Source organism: Dermacentor variabilis, chromosome 3 (genome assembly GCF_050947875.1).
Source record: "Dermacentor variabilis isolate Ectoservices chromosome 3, ASM5094787v1, whole genome shotgun sequence".
Lineage (NCBI taxonomy): Eukaryota > Metazoa > Arthropoda > Arachnida > Ixodida > Ixodidae > Dermacentor > Dermacentor variabilis.
Genome location: NC_134570.1, coordinates 76,335,807 through 76,351,634, shown reverse-complemented (window position 1 = coordinate 76,351,634; position 15,828 = coordinate 76,335,807). Strand labels below are relative to the sequence as shown.

The 15,828-nt window shown below is 47.3% G+C and overlaps 1 protein-coding gene across 3 annotated transcripts in view; it reads left to right on the top strand.

The window, feature by feature from the left end:
- The window catches only part of Nos (Nitric oxide synthase), a 444,263-nt gene that overhangs the window by 13,696 nt on the left and 414,739 nt on the right, over positions 1 to 15,828 (top strand). Inside the window, exon 1 of one of the 3 annotated variants that reach the window (XM_075685667.1) lies at positions 12,976 to 13,023. The exons of the other annotated variants lie outside the window; for them this stretch is intronic. Coding sequence (XP_075541782.1) covers positions 13,001 to 13,023 — 23 coding nt within the window. The 5' untranslated portion in view covers positions 12,976 to 13,000. Of the gene's footprint in view, positions 1 to 12,975; positions 13,024 to 15,828 lie in introns of those variants that run through there. 3 annotated transcript variants of the gene reach the window in all.

The following is a 15,828-nucleotide window of genomic DNA, read 5'->3' as shown; positions in this document are numbered from 1 at the left end:
AGAAAAAGCTGCTATGGCTGGTGACACTCCAGTTGCAGCGTAGGGAAGTGAGTCCCAAAATGGCTTGTCCCTAAGTTTGAAAGCATTCCATGACAGATGCGATTTGGTTAACTATATTTATATTGTTGTCGAACGGACGTGGTCAAACCGAAATTTGCAATGAACTAAGGAATATATTTGTAAGCTCCAATCTGTTCATTGGTATAAAGACCTCCGACAACCTGGCTGACTCAGGGTGAATCACGACATTATACGGCTGTGTAACGAATGTAGGGCTATAGGCCGTAGCTTTCACGAAGTTAGTAAATGTAATAAGGACAGTTAAATCGGAGTTTCTCGAATGAAAAGTTCCCCCCAACTTTGCATTGACTGCTGAAGCGATGTCTCGGAGATGTCTCTCAGAAGACGGAAGAACCAGATGTACCTACCCTTGGAAACCAGAGGCATCGTACAGACTCCCAGTGCTCACATCACGCCGATTTCGCTGCTTGGTCGTCTTCTTCGTCAACGTCGTCATGTCCCTTGTCCGCTGCTGCAGTTCATCGTGTCGACTAGAACTGAGGCGATCGATGGCATCCACGGTTGCCTGTGGCCGCCCCACAGGAGTCACGGCGATGCATTAAACATGGACGGTGTCCCGCCCCCTCACCCAGAGCTTTTCTTTTCCGTTCCCTTTCCTATTCGCCTGCTTTCTCATCCACTTCTTGCTCGCGTTGTTGTTCTCCCCGAGAATCCTGTCTGGAAGTGTGGAACACTCCTCAGAGGAGTGAATGAAGAAATCCAACCCATGAGAGGAATAAAACTGCGCTATATGCAAAGCGACTGCCTTTGCAGGGTCCTCCGCGGTGTAGTGGAGTAGGAAAAAGTGGCTTTCTCCGGGGTGAGTGCTCTCGCTTTCTTCAATAGTGCGCGCAAAGTTCTTCGTCGAGTGTTGCGGGTAGGGTTCAGAAAAAGAAAAAGAAAGCGATGAGTGGAAATATTTGGCGGAGTAAAAATTTAATGGCGACGCCGCTATTACGCGCCTCCCGTGAGCTTACATTGTGGCGGCCTGTTTCGCCAAAGGCGGACTGGGATAGAAAGTGGTTGCACCGTTTTCTTCTCCCTCCTCGCAAGTATTGTTTGCTGTGATTGTTTCTCCACGAACGGTTGAATGTTTGATCGGCGACAGCGTGCGATGGTAGCACGTGTATCGTCTTATCTTGATGGTTAATTTTACTATTATCAACTTGCGAAGGAAAAGGAGCTTATGTGTAGGGCTCACATTCCTGCTTTCCTTGCGGTTTTGTGCGTCTTCTCGCGTGCATTGATTTTATTGCTCAAAATCTGACTTGTTCCGCGCGAAAGCGGGAATCATATCTCGTATCTCTTCATTCATCTGCACTGTGACAAAGGAAAGGCAACAAGAATGTCTTCAGTTGGGTTTAATTATTTCTTTGTACAAGAGCGCAATTTCATTTTATATTTTGGAATGTGGCCTCAACCCTCACCTCAACCTTGACTTGGGATAATGCACGCTTCGCAAAGCTTTACGTGCGCTCTGCAATAACTGTTTTATGCGTAAATAATTTGGATGAGGCCATCCACCGTACCCCGTTGGCGGTAACCTGTTTCTTTCACACAACTCATCACTGCAATTTTGGCGCGGGCAAATCATAATACAGAGGCGCAAATATCTTACGCCCACTAGCTCGCTTAGATGCTCCAACTTTCCCTTAAACCCCTTTCCCTGTGTAGGGTAGCAAACCGTACGTGTGTCCGGTACACCTTCCTTCCTTTCCTTCCTTCCTTTTCCTCCTCCTCCTTTCAAACTCAACGTCCACACACCACTTATTAGAAGTAAATGTTGATGCAGAAGTAAGTTCAGCATGGAAATAATATCTATATATGGCCATTGGTAACTAGCATATTAACTATATGATTATCAAATTTATTCTTGACCCGCCGTGGTTGCTCAGTGGCTATGGTGTTGGGCTGCTGAGCACGAGGTCGCGAGATCGAATCCCGGCCACTGCGGCCGCATTTCGATGGGGGCGAAATGCGAAAACACCCGTGTGCTTAGATTTAGGTGCACGTTAAAGAACCCCAGGTGGTCAAAATTTCCGGAGTCCTCCACTACGGCGTGCCTCATAATCAGAAAGTGCTTTTGGCACGTAAAACCCCAAATATTATTATTATTAAATTTATTCTTTAAAAGTAGGCGAGTACATAACGCTGGTGCTAGACACCTTATCTCATCTATCCAGATGTGGGATCATAAATTTGTCACGTTTGATCTCCCCTCCATGCGGTGATTTCTAGTGCTATAACATGTCTTATCGATCCCCAAACAGCAGCGCACGCTGAATGTTTCTCTCTCAAAATGTTAAAAAGTTGCAAAGAAAAATTTGGAAAAAAAAGGAGACAGCCGGCAAAGCACAGACCTTACTAACACCCGACGTCACTTTTTAGCAGCGTTAATTCGTAAGGTCAATTCTTGCCACCTGTGCAAAATAACTCCGAAGCCCTGTGGTGTGCACACGCGTTTCTCACCAGGGCCGAGTTTATTCACGCGTAAATATCGCGAGACCGCGGCGACTGCTGACCTCTGCGTCTATCAACCCTGCTTTTTCTCTCTGTGTGTCAAACTGCTAAAAAAAAAATTACGAAACGCGAGGAGCCCGTTGGAAAGGAGCTACCGTAGAGCAGAAACGAAACAAGAAGGTAATGACTATAACAAGAACAAAGTAATAAAGGATGGGCGAGACAGCAAAAGAATGCCAACCGTGCACGCGTGCCTGAGTACGTTGCCGTGGGGAGCGGCGCGGCGTTCCAGACACCGAGAACACTTGTTACTCTCGGCAGAGCTGCCCGCAGCACTCAAACAACGCGCCGGTCCCGCGAGTGATTTTAGGCATTTCGCGCACAATAAGGCACAACGCGACTTTCGGAGGCTGTGGAATGCGAGATTTCGTCAGTCATTAAAGCGAGGATTCCTTTTCACGTGTGTAAATAGCGAAGTTATGTAGCGACGAGTGTGTAAGAGCTTCCCTCTCTCTCTCTCTCTCGCTTTTCAGCTGGTCATACAGAGCTAACGTTAGCGAGCTTTCGAGCGATCGAAACTCTTTAGCTCTTGGTTTTCACTTCTAGAAAGGAAAAAAAAAAGAAATGCGGGATTTTGGTGAAATCCAGGCAAAATGACAACAAACAACGTTGTTGAGCGGAAAGTGTTGAAAGGAAACACCGACCATCGTGAAAGAAGCAAATGCCATTCTGCCGCCAGTCAAGAATGCCATAAAGAATAAGCAAGATACTTGGTCATTGGTATGTAAATGTGCATAGTATAACATCCAGACTGCTGATGTTGCGCGTAAGTGAAAGTATGGTTATTTGAATGGATATACTGGCTGCATACAAACACACAGTCGCCCTGACCTGCGGAAGTCAATATAAACGTACCGGTCCGCGTGAAAACTTCACTGCTGCAGGCTTTCATATCGCACTGAAGTGGTGTTTTGCTCCTGTAGTAGTTGTTTGACAAAGTAATCCTTTGCCCCCTTAAATTATGAGCCGAGTCCAGAGTCAGACAGGTAGCTAGAGTCAAATAACTTAGTAAAATAATGTACCAATCTTGGAAATATTTATTAAATATTTTAATCATAATACACTCGGCCCTTTAGCCCAGTCTCTTGCGTTTTCGGAGAGGAAGCCCACAATCCAATAATCGTCGGGTGAAATTCGAGAAACACTTATGAATAATTAAAAGGATGTTATTTGTACACCACTGGAATTAGGTCATACGTTAAGCAAGGATATTCTTTATGAATTAAAAGAAAATAACTTTTGTTGGATCCCGATTTCTCACTTCGAAAGCGCACGCTTTTGAGGCGAAGAAGCGTTTGATGATGAGTGTTATTGATCAACCGGATTTTCACCGGCAAACAGTAAAATCACGCGGGACAAAGAATTTGCAACAAATTAGGTGTCGCAACTTTAATTCAGTTTTAACCCTCTTCTAGCAAGAGCTCCCTCAACGTAGTGGGGACCACGAAAGATACCGTTGAGAGGAGAAAAAAAAAGATATTTAAGAATAGGATCGGCTCTGGCATTAGTGCTCTGGCTTGCGCTAGTAACACATGTTGCGAAGCGATTAGGAAGCATTGTACGTATGCTAAGCACTGTTCATTTTCATAACACTGCGCGTAGATTCTTTGTGTGCGTCAAGTTTTGCATGACCGCTGTGGTACTAACGCACCCGTACCGCAACAACGCCTCGCGCAACAACCCCGTTTTACCAAGGTATTGCTACCAAAGTAATTAAAGTTAAAGTGTTAGAGTCACTGAAAGCTAACAGTAAACTCGGAAACACCCGTTGGTGTTATCTTGCCAGGGCATTGATAGTAAACAGTAGGCGCCGGAAGCATCGATGGCGACTTTCCGAGTTTGTGTTGTGCGTCATGGAAGGGTATTTACGACTTACGTTTATTGTTTCAGCTGTAGAGCCTCGCTTCCGGCAAAGAAAAGAGCGAAAAAAAGAAAAGAACGTGTCGGTGGTTTATGGTGGTTTATGGCCTTCTTGTTAGTGAACAAACTCCCGCGCACTCCAATATCGTTTCGCAGTCCTACGCAAGCTTGACTTTTCCTGCACCGTCCCAAGCCGTCCTGTTATACGTTTGTTGCGCTCGAATGTTGAAGGTGTTCACGAACTTCGAGTTTCAACTGAACGGATTAACACGAGCTGGATAAGCACAGGTGAAGTGAAGGGGAAAAAAAAGTAGTGAAAAGCAGCAAAAGCACAGGAATAAACCTGACGCAAGAGTTAAGCGCACCGCACAATATTTAACTGTTAGGAGCGTGCTGAGGAAGTGTGCATGGTGTACCTAGCAACTATCGCTGTATTAGTAACGAAATTGCACTTCCCGTCACCTGCTGAAGCAGCAGAGGTCTTCGTGGAACTAACCAAAACGCATTCGTGTTTCGACAGCTAATCCAGTACAAATACAAAGCTTCAGGCAGCAACATATATGTGCCGACAGCCGACATTTCTGTGTTTTAACCAGAGCGAGTCGTCACAGGTGTGAGCTCCAGCTTTCCTTTCGACCACTGGTCATGCGGGGTAGGCTGCATCGCTTTTATTGGTCGCGCGTACTTTCAACAAATCCCTGCTTTATTTTAGCCCGAGAATAAATGTTGCGAGCCGATGAACTAACCGAGTTCTCAACGAAAAGCTTAAGCTTCCGAGTGATCACGTTATCTGACGAGTTTTCTTTAGCTATACCTTGTGAAACACGGATTTGTTTAGCGAGAAAACACGCCCGCATTTACGAGACTTCTCTTAACTAAGGGGACACTTCCTTAGTGCTGGAATTTGAGAGCCAGCCACTCCCTACGGCAGTCGGCTTGATAGCTGCAGCAGTATGGCCACAGCAATGGCCCAATCGCAAGTGGCACTTACGTACAGCCATTGTGAACGTAAGACGCAGTGCCCGTTGCTCCCGATCTTTCCCTTATGCGTTTATGCGAGGGCGCTACCTAACTGACCGAAGCTCTGGGTGCCTGCCCTTTATGACTACAACTGAAGAGGAGCGAATGAAACGCGGCGGCGGGAATTGTTCTCGAGCTGCACATAACGTTGTGGAGGTGAGCTTTGGAACATTATGTGTTCAGAATTGCCCTAAGTGGTCGCTCGTGGAGTGGCAATCCTATACAGTTTAAGTTCTTGCGAGGCCCTTATTCGATAGACACGTGGCGAGCTGCTACGTTGCCACGGTGGTAATGATTAGGGGGAACAAGTGACGGTCAAGCTCATCAGGTCTTAAGGCTCATTCACACCGGTGACTGACAGTGGTCGCGCGGCCAAGTTTGTCGCAAAGCGACCAGTAGCAAATGGTCGCAAATGGTCGCAAATGGTCGCTTTTCTTGAAAAGCGACCATTTTGGGCCAGTCGCTCGCTGCTCGATTTTTCAGTCGTGCGACCATGGTCGCAAAACTGATAAACCGATCAGCGGCGCACCGGAAGTTATCTTTCATGTTTCTACATCCGGCCTCCTCCCGCGTCGCGGCAAATTCCTCGTAGACTCCGACAGTTCTCGCTGAGAACGATAATCTCCGGGATTGCGACTTGCGGGTCGCGCTCAGCCGGGCTTGCCGGTGTGAACATCAGTCGCCTTCGGTGGCTTTTTGGTCGCGAGTCGCAAATGGTCGCGCGACCACCTCAAGTCGCCTGTGTGAATGAGCCATTACACAACCACCAACGTGATCACCTGCCGCACTACGTGAACCCACGAATGGGTGAGCTTCATCCTGGTCCAGATCATGCCGGAAGCGACTCATTAGGGACACGACATGACATGACATGACAAGAACTTTATTTGAGTCCTGAGGAAGTGAGATCTAGCGGAGTCGAAGGTTCCCCCAGATTAAGTCGGTGGCTCCACCCACGATGGAACCAGTAGGCGAAGTCCCGCCGCAATGTCGTGGGCTCTCTGGACAGCCTGGAGTTGAATGTGAAGATTGCTGCTCTTGAGGGATTTCTCCCATTGCTCTTTCGTGATGGGCGGAGAGGCGTTAAGTGCTGGGCACAGGCAAAGCATTGATCAAAAGAGCATGAGTCATGACCACATTTGGGGCACGACTCTGAGTGGTCAGGGTCTATCCTGTTAAGGGACCGAGGTGTGGGATACGAACGGGTTTGCAGAGAGAGAGAGAGAGAGAGAGAGACAAAAGGGGAGGAAGTACAGGGAGGCTATCAAATGTAAGTACCGGCTGGCTACCCTGTGCTGGGGAAAGGGGTAAACGGAATAAAAGGAGAAAGAAGAAGAAAAACAATACCGAGAAAAATTCACACAGTAACGCTATGCTACGCGCTACAACATTGCAGAAATCTCAGTGTGCTAGCCTGAGGTTTGTTCAATTTGGGGTGGGGGATGAAAATGTCCTCCTGCCCAGTCGATAATGGGAAACAATTTCGTGGAAAGTACATAATGGATCGTTGTGAGTGTTGACCTCGTTCGAAGCCTGGCTACCCACGACAGCGCGGTACGTGAGATCGCACGCTCTCTGGTGGGCTTGCTCGTTAGGAGTACATCCGAGCGGGTTAACTGAGCCATCTAGATGGGCTGGGAACTACGAGATGTGACATCCTGCTTCGCTGCTCTCCCGAGTTCTTTGAAGTGCTTTGTTCACAATACTGTTCGCCTGTTCAGACACGAGGGCGGACGAGAAGGATCTAACCGCAGTGCGCGAGTTCGAGAAGACAATATGGGGAGCTTTTGCGCTGTGAAAAGCTATAGCGATCGCCGCTTCCTTTGCCACATGGGCAAACTTAGTACAGACAGAGGCTGCATTAACCAGGTTGCCTTCCACGTCTACAACCGAGACAGCAAACCTGTCCTTATTGTCATACCTGGCAGTATGGACAAAGAGGGCAACTAGTTTCTGCTGATTGATATGTTCAAGGATGGACTTGGATCTCGCGAATCTTCTACTCTCGTTAAGCACTGGGTGGATGTTTCTCGGAACGGGGTCAACCATGATGTGAGTTCTGGTTTCCCGGGTAAAGCTAACTTTGGTCGCCAGTTCACGTCTGGGTTGGATACCCCCTTCTTCTTAAAATCTTCATCCCTGGCTTAGTGGATGATAGTCTCATTACTTGAGTCGCTGTGTGAGCTTCTATCTGCTCATCGATGACGCTCTGGAGTGCTAGCTCCAGCAGCTTCTAGGTGCTCGTGGACTGCGCAAGGCCCAGCACTCGTTTGAGGCCGGTCCTGATTAGGGAGACGAGTTTGACTTTTTCCGCCTTACCCTAATTACGGTGCGGCGCGATGTAGATAACATGACTTAGGAAGGATGCCTGATAAGCTCTGAGCAGATTGTCCTCTTTGAGACCACCTCTTCAATTTGAGACGCGGGCTACAAGTCTTAGGACATTGCTAGCCTGTCCAGTGAGCCTGTTGAGGGAAGTCGAGTTGCAGCCCTTGGCATCAGCGAGGAGACCTAGAATCTTGACCGAGTCCGTCTTCGGTATGGGATGTCCATTCTCAGCTCGAATTTCTATCGGCATAGTTTCTGGAGGCGCAAGGTCGATGAGCGGGGCCACGGAATGCACGTGCCGTGGCCGCGTGCATTCATTAGCCACAGTTTGGCAGGTAACGGCTGCAAAGCACTCGCCACCGGTGGCATGTGCAACCCAGGTTGGCCGAAGCCAAGGTCAGGGTTGAGCTTCGGTAAGGTTCGCCGAAGCCAAGGTTTCTGAGCCCTTGTCTGGACTGCCGGTATAACATCTTTTCTTTTTTTTTCACACAAGCAACCAAACAGCACGTTTAAGAGAAAGTGGTAAACATGGAGGAAGGTGTCATCGGTGCCGACCCGTTTCATGTAAAATATTGCTATCGGGACCCACGAGTATGCCTTTTGAATATACTGTAGTATAACTACAGTGCGTAATTGATTGCATATTCCGCAGTCTAAACTTGAAATACTCCAAATGCTTCCTATATTACTCTGTTGTGCATTACGCAATTTAATGTAGCTGGGAGAACAAACAGGGACGTTGCAGTAGACAGAGTTCGGCTTTCAGATATAAGCACGGCCCTCGTATACAACCTATTGAGCTGGACAGGGTGCGTAGCGAATTAGTCGAAAAGCATTCCCAGCGTTCGCGCTCGCTTCATCGCTTATATATTTCCGATTATCGCTTGAACACACACACACACACACACACACACACACACACACACACACACACACACACACACACACACACACACACACACACACACACACACACACACACACACACACACACACACACACACACACACACACACACACACACACACACACACACACACACACGCACACACACACACACACACACACACACACACACGCGCAGGAAGAACTTGGCTTTCAACACCCGGCGGTGGTCGTGCGGTGCTTGATGTCCGCGACTTCCCGGTCCTCTGTTCCGTGCGCGCTAACCGTATACCTCTGGGACTCCCCCTCGCTTCGCTGTAAAAGCGGTCGGCGCTTCGAGACACTTCCGACGTGCGTGGCCTTAAACTGTCGCCTTCCGTTACGCCTCTCAGGCGGTCAGCGTACAGACGCCTCTTCCGGGCCCCTCCGCCTGTAATCACAGCACCAGGAAGCCGGCGGCGGAAGGTAAATCTTAGTGACGCTCAGAAAATACAAAGGAAACGGCTCGGTGTTGCTGACAAAAGTAAATCAAGAACAGCCGAATGTGAAATAAAGGCGCTGTTCCCAGGACGATGGCGTAGGAACGAGTGAGTGAGGTTGTAACTCTTCTTTTGAAGCGGGCGAGGGGAGTTTTTGCTCCCATTGAACAGGTGCATAGGATCACTGAGAAGACGTGTGATGAAGAGGAAGGCCCTCGGTATATGCTGTTATCTAACTATGGAATTGAGGTGCGTGAGATAGCTCTGTTGGAAAAAAGGCGATAACAAGTGTAAGGGTTCTTGGAAGCCTTCTCCGCAGCCATCCGGACTCTAAAACTCCGCTCGCTGCCTCCCTACTACGCTCCGCGCGATGTTGTACATTGTAGCTTCGTTAAATTTCTTGCCATTTCTTGTAGAGCTATGCAAAGACTTGTACACGCTAAATAAGTCATAGCAACGCCGCTGACGGCGTTGTTTCAGCGCTTTTTGTGCCATCTACACTTGATGCGGCATCGAGTGCTGCTTTACTTTCTGCTCTCAGTGCTCTGTCGCCATGTTTCTTACTGTGGTAGCGCTCCTTCAGTTTTCTATTTTATTAAGCTTCAAATGTAGATTGGGGTCCACGTAAGAAGGAAAATGTACGTGGCTAGCGTGACAGCTTTCACTGCAACGACACGTAGTAACACGAAGAGAACGAAAGTGGCGGCGTGACTTACGGGATCCCGTCATTTGGTCGTGAAATGGACATCAGCCTCAAGATGTGTCAGGAAATGATTTCGAAGTGATTGCGTAACGCCAATATTACGTAACCTTGCTTTCACGCCCCACCCCCACCATTCTCAGACTGGCCATACTTCTCATGCCTGCAGTTTTCTTTTTCTTGCTAAGACGCATCATTACATTCTATAATGGGAACGTTAACTTGGAATGATGTGACCTCATTATCTTCAAAATATAGCAACTTACATAACTTCTAGCCTTATACTGTGTTTCTTAACACAGTTTTAATTGATGTATGGTTCTGCGAAACCTTTTAGCCACATCACAGCCATGAGATAAGAAACAATCGGTCCATATAATTATACATAATGACAGTATTTACGCGCAGACAGCGAAAAGGAGCTCCTTCAGAGCTAAGAGCAACTCACTGTGTCCGTGGCACATTTTTCACTCTCTTAACCCCTGACGGTCCCTTTGGACGAGAAATTGAGCAGTCAGTTTGTCTCAATTGCTTCGATGCAATCTCCATCGAACGCCATTAAGCTTCGCCTCACCTATTTTGCCGTTGCTCCCGAACCGGTTTTATTCTTTCATTCGCACATTTACGTCCCTTCAGCATACGGGATCCCATTATACACGATAAACAAGATATATCTTTCTGATCAACTTCTCGATCTTTTGTCGCTTCATATCGCCTTCAGGCCAGACGTCTAGGCAGGGTACCTGAGTTAGTCGCTCCAATTTGAAGCATGCATGTGGAGCGGTAAGAGACCTAGTTCAGTCGTACTTGAAAGAAAGAAAGAAAGAAAGAAAGGAAGAAAGGAAGAAAGAAAGAAAGAAAGAAAGAAAGAAAGAAAGAAAGAAAGAAAGAAGGAAGGAAAGAAAGGAAGAAAGAAAGAAAGAAAGAAAGAAAAGGGAGAGGTCGCTCTTATTCAGTGTCGCGTTCAATTTATGTAGAGTGTGCAATGAAGAACTATGGCAAGCAATCATTCGTGGAGCGACAAGTGCCGGGCAAAATGGCAATAGATACGGAAGAGAAATAAGAGATGCGGTGTTCTTGATAGCGTTATTGTCACCTATTGCTTTAGATCGTCCACTAGTAGTTGTTTTAGGAGCGAAACACTGCGTAATATTCTTGTACCTGGAAATACAGAAATATTTTCTGTACTATAACTTCGGGCTTGCCTAACTCATTGTGATAAGCACTGAAGTCGTGAATGCATGTGTTAGTATTTCTGTTTCCGACGACGCATTCTTTTGTTACTATAGATAAACTTTGAATTGCAATCAACGAGTTATTTTTCTGCCTTAAACCGGAGGAGTAAGTCGAAAAACAATGTTGCACTATTGCAAGTTTTCACTGCAGCGAAAACAAAATACTTAAGCAAGCACTTTTGGGGTGATACACCAAACAATGTATATGGAATGTATCTGAGAGTAGCCTGAACATTTCCTTTCTTTTTGTTCTTCTGGAATTTAAAGATTTCTCGTTGTTGTGAAATTTTTTGCGTGTGCATTATCAATGGCTGTCACATTTTTGTTCAGCGCTGCTAAGGGTGTCTTTTTTTCTTTTTTTATTTACTTAAGAACATTGTAGCACCCAATGCAAATTGGGACAGAATGAGTTGCTATTAGCATATATGGAGTGTCCTTTAGTGATATAAATTCGCGCCCTTTGTCAAGTATACGTAACGCCTGCACATTCCTGTTGCATGTCTCGTTTTTATTTTTCTTTATTGCGCGGATACAGTGTAGCCGCCCAAGACATGCTTGAATGTATCTTTTCTTCATTACAGAGCACTGAACTGCAACCTAAGGGGTGGGAATTTCCGTCGTAACATTGTTTTGATTCTCTTTACTCATCGCCTGGTAGCCCATAAGTGTAAAATTATTCTTACGGTCAAGCTTCCCTGAAGAAGGGAAGTATCGTTGCACAAACGTTTGCTCCAGCTTAAGACTGCCCATTTCAAAGCGAAACTTTGTCTGCCCCCGAGTTTGGCGTGTGTCGCCATTTCGTGGCAAGATGTATTTTGGATAGACAACCTTGGCCACTTAGAATGTGCTGGCCGCTGTCTTGCCAAGCAGACAACTTGGGAAACTGGGTACGGTACCACGGAATGTGTACCTAAACTTAGGAGCACTGGGTACGTGCAACTGTCAATATGCACCCATTCTTGGATAATCCACCAGAACGAGCGTGCCACCGTTGACACAAGAGGTGCGAAGCCTTCAATGCATTTTGACATGTGTCATACATCTATGTGCACACACCGCTCACCTACAATTTTTCCCTCGACAACCATGATAAATCGCCTTCGATCTTGTGACGCCTAGAGCCAACAGCTGCAGGCGAAGAGGCTGTGTTTGCGTCAGCCACTACTACAGCTATACCTCGCCGACCCAAGCAAGCTTCGCGCGATTTAGATTCCAACATTACGTTGGATATGCGTGTTATTTCGCTTTCTGTTGATCACTTCGAGTCTCCATCCACCTGGGAACCATCTGCCTTGTTAAGAGCTTCTATTCTTATTGCTACTCGCACGCAACGATATCTGAAAGAGAGAAAAAAAAAGCGAAGAAAAATGCGCTGCCCGTTTGCGCGAGCTTGAGGAGCAACGTTGTTCACATGTACGCGGATGACAAGCCACTTGAGGCGACGTTCTTCTTAGCCTATAGCATGAGAGGCAGCTTACGCCACTTTCGTTGATACCTTGCGAGACCGTATAATACAGGAAATAGCGTTTTATCCGCCGTGATGAGTGATTGTCGCGACATGATCAGCAGGCGCCAAGCGTTCGTCTATCCACTTCCCACGACGCTACAGGTGGAACAGGCGAGATACGTTCCGCCCGACTGACTCTGAATGGGGCGACAGTGTGGCACCTTTCTTTGCGCAGCCTGCAGTCAGGTCTCTCGCTTTGATTGTCACGAATCAACACGCGTCGCTACGGAGCTTACGATACGGCGCTTACGTAACTGGATTGATGGGTGTCGCGAAAGCGCTGATGGTGACGCGGGCGTCAGAGAAACGTAGGTTGGTGACGTAGCAGCCAACATTTCACCCTTATATCCGCCTCACCTGGATATGTGATAGAAGGTCCTTTCTGGGCGCTCACGAAGGCGGCAGGATGAGGGCAACTTTCGGAAAGTCGTGAGTATATTTACGGGGCCCCATACGCATGATATTACTTGGCGTTTGCTTTAGCAACGTACGAATACTTTGTATGCAATATAACATTTCTTTCTTGGATTTGTTCAACATCAAGTTTAAATTTCTCTTAACGTGGGCTGGCAGTTTGCGCTTCCAAGGAAAAGCGACTTCGCGAAAGCGTGTCCTGTTGACGGACAGCGCCGCACTTAAAACTAGCGTGCACGTTTTGATTCTCCTTCCTGCGCGTTTTCGTGTAGCGACTCGCCCGGTCTGTTTCAACTGTGAGTTAGCTCAGATGGTGTAAAGTGGTAATTATCGTCTGAAAATGCTATTAATTAGGCGTATACACTCGTAAGCGTTGATGATTACGCATTTTTCTAGATCACCAGTATATATGGATGCAGAAAAAAGCGGAGCTTCAAGTATGGGTCTTCCAAGTGGCTGAACGAGGGTGAAACAAAAGTATATCCTCCCCGTTGCGTTTTGGTGGGGACGGGATGTAGACGCCTCTCTACGAAGAATAAAACATAAAAGGTGACCATAAGTGGGCTTGGACGTGATGAGTGCGGAGAGTGTCCCTGTTTTTCCGCGAGCAAAGTGCCTAACTGGTGTCGTTTCTCAAATGCATTCCTCTTGGTTACAGGTTGCCAGCTATACACTTCTCCTGTCACTAAGATAGAGAAGTGTGGAGTCAGGATCTTTCAATTCTCTACTTTTTATCTCTCCTTGCAAGAGCGTTTCCGCTCTTCGGAACGCGCCAGTCCGTGCGTTCCTCTCCTCTTCATGATCAGCTTTCTTTCTTTCATTTGCATTATTTATTGTTATTTTTCGTACATTTCTTTACGCTGTAATGACGCACCGGCTTAGAATTGAACCAGCGCCGCGGCGGAAGTCAAAATGTTCACCTTGGGATACTCCGAAGCGCTCCTACTCTACAATTCCTATTCCACACGGACGCTGTAATGGAAAGTAATGTCCTCGTAACTTTTCATTCCCCTTCTTTATTTCTGAGCGGGCCGTGTAATGTTTCTTTTTGTTCCTTTTTTTTCTTTTTGATCTCAACTATAGCGGGAACCCCTTTTAGTTTCAAGTATTTGTGGCTATTTCAAACCTCTACACATTTCCCCAATTTTCCGCTTGCAGCATTTCATCGGCCTGCGATATTGCGAACAAAGCTAACAGCCGGGTATTGCGAAAGACAAGAGAAACCGCTCGGATTGACTCATTTCTGGTGTCTACAGCGTTACTTCTTAGAAAGAAAAATCAAATCATGGTACAGACGGGTCATTTAGAGTTCTGAAAGTAGCAAGCCTTACAACGTTACGAGTGTCGACATTCCCTTGGAAAGTGCTTCGTGCGTCGCACAGCCAGACAATAAGGGTGCGATGGCATAACCGTGTCATCCGTGCGGGCGCACCATAGACTGCACTATTTAACAGTAAATACTTTTTTTTTCTTTCCATACGTTCTTTCTTGAAGTGTTTCTGCCTACTCGCGGCGTTCTTCCTGTGCACCCGTATATAGTGTCAGTTTCCCGGTAATTTAGACTTGCGGTGCGCATTCTTGAGCAACCACATGGTGCGTATTATCGGCGTATTTCCGGCGTATTTCTCGCGTATTTCTGGGGCTCTGTCACGTGCTTTTACATCATATTCCGTTATACATCATACATCATCATCATTATACATCATACATCATCATATTGTCCACGTGCTTATGTAATCGATTTAAGTATGTTATGTGTGCTCGCCGCTCGGTGCTACAAGGTAGATGTCAACGTACAACAAGCCACCGACTCCAAGCTCAACCGCTGATTTCAAAAACATGCGACTGTGGCGCTTAACGCCTCGGAACCATGCAGGGAGTTATTACCAGGGATGCCCTATAGCTAATGTTTCCGGATTAATTTCGACCACCTGGCGTTCTTTGACGTTCGCCCAAAGCACGGCGAACCACAAGGGCATGTTCGCGTTCCGTGACCGTCAGAATGCAATCACCGTGGCCTTCAATCAGTCGAACCCACAACCTCGCGCTCCGCAGACTGTGGACCACTGCGGCGCGTAACCGCTGCTTTCAGTGTCTGGCTTCGCCATCGTGTCACTTCGGAAAACTGCCGCGGTGAAACCAGGTTTATGATGTGCGACATTAAAAAGAAAGAAGAGGAAAGAAAGAAAGGAACGACGGCGGTGGGGGCAGGAAGGGGGGGGGGGTGATGAAAGAGTTTACAGACGCCGAGCCTGCAAAGTTGCTGATGAAAAAAAAATCCTATATTAAGTTCCTTTATAAGTGTCCTTGTCCTCACATTCAGGGTATCAAGCTGTTTTGCATTTCACCGAGTGAAAACAGTGACACGCCTCGAGCGAAAATGGCGTCATGCGACAACTTACGCGAACCAACAGACTCCAGCAATCCCATAGAACTATGCGTGCGCGCACGTATCTCCTTCTAACACGACGCTTCGAACGGCTAGCGCCACCTCTTTGTGTAGCGCCGTGTTCTTCTTGTTTTTCAATTTCCCGAGACAACAACACCTACGGGAAAGTGTGTACACTTTGTACACGGTTCCATGCCAGTAGTTTATAGGTTATAGCGTAGAACCGGCGTGGACCCCGACGCAGCAAGCGCGACGTCGCCGGGGGCGAACGCCTCGTAAGTTTGTGTGTATGCTACACATGGGGGCAAGACACAAAACGCGGTGGCTCGTTGAACACGCTCGCGCCCAAGAGCACCTCCTTTCGTTCTCGCGCGTGCGCGAAAATTCAAAGGCGGCGTAACTGCGCACTCCCTGTTTTGTGTGTGCGTGCG